The sequence below is a fragment of the Phoenix dactylifera genome, chromosome 8 (genome assembly GCF_009389715.1).
Source record: "Phoenix dactylifera cultivar Barhee BC4 chromosome 8, palm_55x_up_171113_PBpolish2nd_filt_p, whole genome shotgun sequence".
NCBI lineage: Eukaryota > Viridiplantae > Streptophyta > Magnoliopsida > Arecales > Arecaceae > Phoenix > Phoenix dactylifera.
Window position 1 is genome coordinate 18,593,230 of NC_052399.1, and position 10,128 is coordinate 18,603,357.

At 48.9% G+C, this 10,128-nt stretch overlaps 1 protein-coding gene across 1 annotated transcript; it reads right to left on the reverse strand.

The window, feature by feature from the left end:
• Positions 1-4,907: 4,907 nt before the first annotated feature.
• Positions 4,908-8,244, reverse strand: LOC103702957 (abscisic acid receptor PYL8). The gene is made up of 3 exons (XM_008785615.4): positions 7,740-8,244; positions 6,979-7,194; positions 4,908-5,709 (listed from the first exon to the last, which is right to left on the reverse strand). Exons 1-3 carry the CDS (start codon positions 7,953-7,955, stop codon positions 5,494-5,496), a joined length of 648 nt encoding a protein of 215 aa, XP_008783837.1. The 5' UTR covers positions 7,956-8,244; the 3' UTR covers positions 4,908-5,493.
• Between the last annotated feature and the right edge of the window lie 1,884 nt (positions 8,245-10,128).

The following is a 10,128-nucleotide window of genomic DNA, read 5'->3' on the forward strand; positions in this document are numbered from 1 at the left end:
GAATGCGCACTTCGCTGGGTTGAGCTTCATTCGGTATCTCCTGAGCTTGGAGAACGTTTCGTTGAGGTCAGCTACATGGTGCTCCGCCGCTCGACTCTTCACCAGCATGTCGTCCACGTAAACTTCCATATTTCGGCCGATCTGGTCTTTAAAAATTTGGCTGACCAGCCTCTGATAGGTGGCTCCAGCGTTCTTCAAACCGAAGGGCATCACCTTGTAGCAATAGGTGCCCTTGTCGATGATGAAGGCCGTCTTCTCCTCGTCTTCTGGCGCCATTCGAATTTGATTGTACCCTGAAAAGGCGTCCATAAAGTCAGCAGTTGGTGTCCTGAGGTGGAATCGACGAGCTGGTCGATGCTTGGGAGGGGAAAACTGTCTTTTGGGCAAGCCTTGTTCAGGTCGGTGTAGTCCACGCACATGCGCCATTTTCCGTTGGCCTTCTTCACAAGGACTACGATGGCGAGCCAGTCTGGGTAAGAGACCTCCCGGATGAAGCCGGCTCCAAGAAGTTTATCCACCTCCTCGGCCGCAGCTCGTTGCCATTTCCGGGCGGAGCCTCTTTTCTTCTGCTTTACAGGTCTGCTGGTCGGCTTCACCTGAAGTCGATGGACCATGACCTCAGGGTCAATTCCCGGTACGTCCGCGGGCGACCAGGCGAAGATATCGGCATTGTCCCGCAGGAAGCTGATGAGGTGATTCCTCTCGCGGGCGTCAAGGCCGGAGCCGACCTGCACAGTTAGCTCGGAAAAATTTTCTCATAGTGGAACTTGAACAAGAAGCTCACCAGGCTCTACTTGCTTCTTCCAAAGGGTGTCCCTCGCATCCAGAGTTTCTATAGGTAATGAGGGGCCCGTTGGCTGAATCGGCGCCTCGGTCGGTTGCCTTACTCGGTAGGCCGCCATGTAGCATTACTTGGCAACCAACTGGTCTCCACGGACCTCGCCTACTCCTTGGCCGGCGGGGAACCGCATGAGCAGATGACGGATTGAGACCACGGCTCGAAGGGCGTTTAGCCCTGGCCGCCCAAGGATGGCGTTGTAGACTGAGGGCAGGCGGACCACAAGGAAGTCCGTCCTCACAGTGCTCTCCCGGAGAGCGAGGCCAACTGTGACAAGGAAGCTGGCCTCGCCTTCAACTGGGACCGAGTCCCCGGTGAACCCAACCAGTGAGGTATTGATTTTCCGGAGATGTCCTTCTGGCAACCCCATTTTTTGGTAGGCATGATAGTACAAAACGTTGGCTGAACTTCCATTGTCAACTAGGACACGTTTTACATCAAACCTATTTACAATCATAGAGATGACCACAGCGTCATCGTGGGGGATCTCAACCCCTTCCAAATCCTCGTCCGAGAACGAGATGACTTCATCAGTACGCAGGCACTTCGGGGGGGCTCCCTGGGCGGCTCCTCCTACCGAGGCTCCCCCGATCATATTGATGGTGCCGGCGATAGGCCTGTTGTCGTCCGGGTTTTCGGGCAGTGTGGCATTTTCCGTCGGCCTCCTTTCCTCACGTCGGTTCCTCACGAACCGGTTGAGTACTCCCAGGCGGATGAGCGCCTCTATCTCGTCCCGGAGCAATCCTCCGTGTCGTGCCCACGGTCTCGGTGGAAGCGGCAGTACTTCCTGGGATTGCGGGAAACTTCCGTATCCCGCATAGGAGGCGGGGGTCGGAAGAAATCCCGACCCTCGATTTCCATCAAGATCTCGGCCCGGGGGGCATTGACAGGTGTGTAGTTCTCGTACCTCCCTGGGTACGTCCGAGGCCGTGGTGGAGACCTTGGTCGAGGTGGGGTCCTCTGCTGAGGTCATCCCTGCTGCCGAGGCGGGCTCCTCAGTCGGGGGAGGTTCTTCTCTCGACGGGGGGATCGGCTCCTTTGTCGGCCGCGCTCCTCGCGGCGTTTCTTCTGCTTCCTTGAGGCGGGCTCGACCGCTCCCCGCCTGGAGGCGACCGCCTCCTCGGCCTTGGCATACTTCCGGGCTCGGGCTAGCATTTCGGTGAAGTCGGCCGGGAAGCTCTTCTCAATGGAGAAGAGGAATCGATAGGAGCGAACTCCAGTCTTCAGGGCCGACATGGCTATTGACTGGTCTAGCTCGCGAACTTCCCACGTGGCGGCAGTAAAACGGTCTAGATACTCCTTGAGGGATTCCCCCTCCTTCTGCTTGATGTCCAGGAGGGAGTCTGACGTCCGTCGTTGGCGTCGGCTGGCGGCAAAATTGGTGGCGAACTGCCTGCCGAGTTGCTCAAAGGAGGATACCGTGTTCGGCTTTAGTCCAGAGAACCAAAGCCGAGCGGTCCCTCGAAGGGTTGCTGGGAAGGCCTTACAAAGTACGGCTTCCAAGGATCCTTGCAGAGCCATGAGGGCTCGGTAGCTCTCCAAATGGTCGAGGGAGTCGGTAATTCCGCTGTAGGGCTCCACCTGAGGCATTTTGAACCTCGCGGGGACCGGCTCATCCTCGATCTGGCAGGAAAAGGGGGATTTGGTGGTGAACTCGAAGTCTCCCTCCTGCCTTGCCTTCCTACTGTGGAGCGCTGCGATTTGGCGCTCCAAGTGCTCAACTTTCCTGTCGAGCTCCCCAACCCGTGGGATTGTCACCGCGGTCTGCTCTGGCTCACGGTGGTCTGGGGCTGACTCAGCCTCAGAGGGTTGGGGTCTTCTGTTGGGATCTTCCCCCGGTAGCTCTCTCTGGGAGGAAGTCCGCTCTTCGTTGTTGGCTCTGGAGGAGCCATGCAAATTATGGCCTGGGAGAACCGGGCCGTTGGGAGGAAATTCCGGCAGGACCTGGGCCTGCGGGGGGAGCGTGGGTAAGGCCTCCTCGCGCCGCAGGCCTTGAACGGCGGCGGCCAGGGCCTGGACTTGCTGTACCAGAGCATTGAATTGCTCCGGCTGGACCTGAGGAACTGGGTCAGCCGGAGTAGGTGAATTCTAGACGGAATGTCCATGACTCTGTGGGGGACGCCGGGAGATGTTGGAGGCTCCCTTGCTTCTTAACTTCATGATCGCTACTCGGTCCCTTCCTCTAGCGCCAACTATTGCTGGAAATTGGACCCGGGGGCGATCGTCGGTCGAAGAGAGGGAGCGGCAGGTGTCCACAGGGGAGCGGCGGTCCGTCGGCGGGCGGCGTCCTCCGTCCGGGTGCCTGCAGAAAAGCCGGTGGCCGGATCTTCCGGCGCCGGCCCTCCGATGCTTAAGTCAGAAGGGGGGCAAATTGTAAGAGAGGAGAAGAAGAAGAACAGTGTTTTTAGTGTGCAGAGTCTCCAACCCCCCTCTAAGAAGCGAGGGCTCCCTTTTATAAGGGGGGGTCAGTTTACCTGTGATGTGATGGGGCGAGGTCATTGTACGGCTCGGCATGTTGCTCGGATCGGCGTACGATCGGGCGAATCATTGCATTGATGTCGGAGGTGAGGTCGTCGTACGACCCGAGTTGACACACGATCGGGCGAATCATGGCATCGATGTCGGAGGTAAGGCCGAGATCAGAGACTTATCATGGTTGATGGGACTCTGCCGGGCTGACTTGCCGTGGAGAGCTGCGGGTCCGTAGATAACAGGAGCCATGTGCATTAATTGTGGAGTAAGCCGGAGATCCGCATTAATTGTTGAGTGAACCGGGGGTTTGCAGGGGCCGTGTGCAATAAAGAGGGCAATGGCAGGATATGGCCCTCGGCCGGACCTCGGGAGTCGGGAGTTTTCCGGGTCGGAGGTTCTGAGGTCGGACGTTCCAAGGTCGGACGCCGACTTCGGCTGTCCAAGGTCGGCGGTTGGACGACTCCTTAGGGGTAATTATGCTGCTGGGGGAAGACCATATTCCCCCAATTAATTTTACTATACAACTGGCTGGCCATGCAACATGAGAGGATCGATGCTTTACACCACAAACCTCTCCTCGGAGGCTCGGAGAAAGCTTTTTGCGGTAGTAAGTATCGGCGCTGCAACATTAGCCAATCGCAAAGGCACAGACCACAGATATGGACAGGAAAAGCAACATCCAATGTCCAACTTGGGAATATAAGGCAGGGTCATACCCTGGAATATCAATGCCAATCATCACTCAGCCGAAAAACTTGGAAACTTATTCTGTGCGGATGTTCTTTATACAGACAAAATAAGTTCGATCAGTGGACCCCACTGCACTGGCTGCTTTCTTGCACGGCATCTCTTTCCCAAGCTCCGAATATGCCCAAGCGAATCAGCCAACATGTTGAGCTCCAATGATGATTTCTATAATAACATGACGCCTGACCTGTGGCTTTAAGAAAGGCCGCATGGCCACTCGTGAACCACTTGAATTAGGAACTTGCAATGACTCGTTGAACCAAAGCCTCGCCATCTCAGTCAGTCATCCATATCTCCTGAGTCCAATCCGGCCCTCTCACAGAAGAGTGGACTCGAGGACACTTGTTAAAAGGAGATCACAAGAAGAAACCCATGAGCGACAGCGAGTGATTGATTCTATTAACTTCGCGATATTGCACCACACTTGTTAAGGGGGTGTCTCTTTCATTTTTCTTTTACCGTCCAGAGGAAGCGTGAAGCAGGGCACCATCCAGATGACGACGGCCGAAGCATTTGGTCTCGATGCATCGCCCCCGGACGGCCCAAACCAACGTCTCCACCGGCAAATCATAGACCCACGTGTGCTTTAATAAACCTTATGATAGCATCCCACTGTCCCACACAGCCAATTAGAGACAACCAGACTCTTCTACCATATCCTTCATCCCTCCTCCACATTTCAGGACTAAATCAACCATGCCCATAATTTGGGGCACGCCAGAGACCAAATTGAAGTAATAGATTTGATTTGGACTATCAAGAAATTTCAAAACAAAGCATGCAAAACTCTAAACTGACGCCCCATGATTTAGGGCACGTAATTTGGAAGGAAAATAAATCAGCTAAAAGATTTGAACAAACGAGTTTTCCAAACAGGCATGTTAACTCTGAACTGCTAAGATATAATGTCAAACAGGAGAGAATATTACACGTCCTGAGATGAAATCTATTACTAAATCTACGTCCATCCAGAATTTCTCTATCTCAATGTCCAAATATACACAATGCCTCCAACCCGCACGAAAGCACCCAACAAGACAGCCGAACGTCCTCTAAATTCCCATCTCCACGGCAGCATCAGATAGATAGGCCTTCATCGCTAACATCATACAAACATCAATTTAAACATAGATATTTACACACACCACCGCTCAAAAGCCATAGTTCAGGAAAACCCGAGCGAGGAAACCCAACTACCTATGCGCAAGTTCTGAATGTGTGAGTCCTATGAGAGAATAGAGGTTCCTGCTCTACCCAGACAATTAAAAACATTGCCTTCATTCGGAAAGAGCATGGGAATGACACAGAAGGATAGGAGGAGAAGGGTGAGAGAAGGATCCAAGGAGGAGAAACTACCAGTATCTCCCAAAAGCTTCCAAGTACTGAATGGCTTGAGAGCTTTATCAGGAGAATTTCCAGCAGATGACTCAGCGGAATCATCGATCGATGGGCTCCGTCCGGTCTTGCGCCGCCAAGCGCTCTGCCACGTCAGCCAAAGATTTGAGATTGCACTTGATCACCGCCTCCACGAAAAAGCATGTCTCGTCCTTGGTGTTCCCATCGGGCACATCCACCACGAAGGATTCTATCACCAGTGTCCCTGGTCTCCCATCAATGCTCTCCGGATGGAGGGTAATGATGGAGGAGTAGTTCTGCCAAGTGACACGGTGGTGAATGAGTCTCCATACGATTTAAAATGACTTCAATCTTGACCAAAGTTTACTAAGCATCAGATGTTACTCTACAAAATACACTACCTATATACAAAAGAATAAACACTTGCATCAGATGTCACTAAGCATCTGCTGATGCTCTAAACTACGACAAAAGAATAAACACTTGCATTGCATGGTAGATGCGCGATCCCCAGATCAGAGGACCGCCCCTAGCAAATAAACTCTCCTATTCAAAAACAACTATGCAGTTCTATAGATACAGAAGTATGCAGCTCTAGTTAGGAGAAAACTAAAAAAACCCAACACAGTTGTCATATATTTTACATTAAAAAGAAATAAGTTACATTCTGGATGACAAAAGTTGTGCTACATAGCGACATTCGAAAATCTGAAAATATATGCAAGATGAAATGAAAAAGAATGACGAATGCCTGAGATCTGAATGCCTGAGATCTATATGCTAGCCGATAGTTTGACCATTTAGTTGACACGTAGGGCAAAAAGTTTTAGAGTGGAAAAGGTTCGGTGGAGAAACTTCAGAATATCCAATACAAGATTTGCCGTCTCGGTACTGATATAGTTCTATTACAGCATCAGTACATAGTATAGTACAATAAGATTTAATAATATCGAGTGCCGGTATGATATGATATCATGTACCGATTCGGTACCCATATGATAAGTCCGGTACGATACCGTAAAGACTGGTATGGCAAACTTTGATCCAATGATTCTCCTACTGATTGACACGCTATAAACAAGCACAAACAATCAAAATGTGCTGCAGTTAAATATGCTATGTTTTGGTAGAACCCAATGCACCTTTCTTTTTAGAAACAAAAATTAAATGCCTCTAGAAGAGTCCAAATAAATAAAAAAACAAGAAAGAACAGCTGCAAGAATCAAGCAAAAAAAAAAAAGAATAAAGGCATGCAACTTCAGTAAATGTACGTCAATCGAGCAAATCGCTCAGAAAGCAGCAGTCACTCTTATAGCCATAATTGATCCAGAACTAAAAAAAACATCTATCAAAGACAACCCTATGCAACTGGTATCGAAGATATGGAAACCTGATCGTTCAAGACAGTTTGCAATTCTAAGAGCCTACAAATAGAACAACCAAATTTACCATTCGAATGGCTAATTTCTTCACCGATGATAACCTGATTGATCAAGAACCAGGCATGAGACATACTGAGGAAGAAGAAAAGGGAAAACAGAAGACAGGAGATAAGAGCACCAGACCTTGAGTCTATGGTCTCCTCCCACAATCTTAATGCTGAGTATGTGCTCATTGTCATCAAGAAACTCCAACCTTTCGGTGCTGGTGGTGGCAGGGAGCCCAGATTTGACATTCACTTCCCTCACGCTCCCAATCCCCAGATCCCCTTGCATGACACATCTGCTTACAAAGGGCTTGTACTTCTGGGGCTGATCAAATCTCCTCACCAAAGACCACACCTGCAATCAATGAATTTCTAATAAGAGGGAACCTATATGAACATTAATATGATTTGATTGAAGTAGTAGAAGAAAATGTAAAATCTTCGCCATCAAAACTCTGTTAAAATAAAAATAGGTACGATCAGATCATCCTATATATTCTTGTTGACCAAGATGATTTCTTATTCTTGTTATTTAATCCATTAAAGATTTCTGGAATCAGAATTCGTCGTATTACCCACCACCTATTTCAGAAGAGAACTATTCTTTTCTTTTATCTATAAAAGGAAACCTGAGAATACTCGGGCTACCAACGAGATCAAAATCCATGCCAATCCAAACCAATCGAAGAAACCGCAGAAATCCCCTAAAATATAGCTTAATTAGTACAACATATAATTTTTCTTGGAGAAAATCGAATAATTTCTTTATCCGAACACCTTCAGATCTATTCTAACATATCCACGCCACATATAAATATCCATCAAGAAACCATTCAAAAACTTCAGCGATCATAGCTTTTCTTCTCGAAACCAAGGATACCCAAAGAATCGATGACTTACGAGGTGAACAGGAGCTCTGATGTGCTTGAAGAGAGTGGAGCTGCACTGATTCTCCCTGGGCTCGTGCCGGTGGAGCCTCCGCACATACTCCGACTCCACCCCTCGGCATCCGTTGCTGTTCATCTCGTCAGCCAGCCTCCACACCGCGCCACCGCCGACGCCGCCGCCGGCACCCGCCGCCCGATCGCCGGCCCTCCCCCGCCCTCCGTCGTTCATCTCAACGATCCAGCTTTGAAGACCCCTCAAACCCCCACAGGGGAAGAGAAACCGCTCTCTCCCCTCAATTCCCGCCCCCAGGATAGTCTGGTCCTCGCTTCCTTATCCTCGATATCCGCCCTCTTAACGAAGCTTCTCCTCTTCCTTTCTTATCTCCAGCGATTCGCTTCTGAATAACGCAAGAAAGAAAGAGAGATATCCCAATGGACCAAGCCTCAGCTCCGAACCTCTCTGATCCTTCGCGCTCGCCTCCACCGTCCGCCCTCCGAAACGATATAAAAACCGCGGGGTGCCCCACCGCTCGCGAACCCCGTGTTATCCTCACCCGATTTACATCGGCTATGCCCTCGCTTCTCCGCGTTATCTACCGAAATATCACCACCACCTGCCGCCTTCGATGGTCCAGGATGCACGCACTCGCGGTGCGCTTTTCTCCGTCTCTGCCAGAAGTCCACTTGGCTTTTTCTCCGTCGCTGCTCGGAGTCCACCACTACACTTTGTGAAATCTGCCGCGATCGCTGTCCGAACGCGGGGAGGTGACTCCACCGCCTAGTGGAGGTTGGTACGGTATATCTCGGACGTGGTGTCCGGATACGCGATGTCGGCGATGGCAGATCGTAATTTTTTTTTTATAATTTTGTTTTTTATTACCTCTTGCCGATGTGCGCTATCACTTAAAAAAAAAAAAAAAAAAAAGGAGAGCAACTTATTTTCCATCACAACCGTCTGATCATGGATTATACAATGTTAAAGTGCCAATCGACCGTGTTTTAAGTAATAGCCCGAGAAGGCTTTATTTATTTATTTTACATAGATGGGTAGAAAATTCTGGTCCACGATCCCACGTGCTACTATAACTTTTTTATTTTTTTCGAGAAAGAGGAATGCTTCGGGTCCGGTGCCCTCTCGAAGTAATGCATTCGGGTTGTCCGCCGAAAGAGGTCGGATGGCTACGGTTGCTATGGACAGTTGTTCGTCCGCTCTCGTGCGAACTTTCGAAGCACGAGATGGGATTCCAATTATGATTGACTAGAGGAGAATGCATGTGATTTCTTGAAGGAAAACATCTTATGAAATTTAATAATTTCATAAATATATATTTCCGTGCGCTTCTCTTTGACTTCACCGGGCGCATAGGGAGACAAACCATGTAATAAATCGAAAAGTATGGGATACAGGAAAGAATCGAACGGTAGTCTATTTCTATCCCTAGAAGGTCAAAGTCCCCTCTCATTAGAGTGTGTCGAACATTTTAAGAGGTGACCATGGAGCCATGCGTAAATCTCAAAATCCCAAGGCATTTAACTCGCAACAGACTTAGTATATCTATAAACACGCACCACCACGTGACAACTAGTTTAAACTAGAATGTAGCTAGTGAAAGGAATTGATTGAGATTGACTTTTTCTATGTTCGCTGATCAAGAGTCCAACAGCAAACGGTAGTATGGTTCTCCACGCAATAACAAACTCCTCCATTGTGAGTAGAATTCTATGGGTAATGCGACTATAAAGCCATTCCATTACCCAGCCCAGGTATAAAAGGATTTTTCATTAAAATAACATAGTTGAAGCAGATAAAGATGTGTTAGGTCGAAAAGACTTTTTTCCATCTAAAAGTAGATAGATGTAAATGCAATGCACTAGATCCGAAAAATGTTATCCGACGCTTGGAACTAGCTTTTAGGGTCTCACATGAAAACGATTTGTTTGTACCATCTCTATCTCTCATCTGCCAGGCAATCGCAGATCGAAGGTCCAATTGAGCAAGTGACTAGATAGGTGACTTCTTAATATTCATAGATTAACTGGATAAGTTCCTGATCCAAAACGGCTAAGAATGAAATAAAATGCTAATTCCATATAAAATAGACATTAGAAAGCGATCCAATTGTGTAAGATTACTAATTTTCTATTGCTCGAGTCTTAATCGATACACCTAATGCCGCGTGAATCAGTATTAGGTCGGTTGGTTAACGTTTTCAGGATAAAAGAACGGATTAGGATACACTTTCTTTATCTTTTTGGACGGTGGGTCTTAGGGGCGGCTCAAGCTCTGTTAGAAGGTCGCGCTAAGCATAATGGAAACGTTGACGCAGAACTCGGTGTAGCCTGGATCATGCTCCCACGGTAAACTTAGCGTCGCCTTTTATGGCCTGACCGAGCCACAAGCG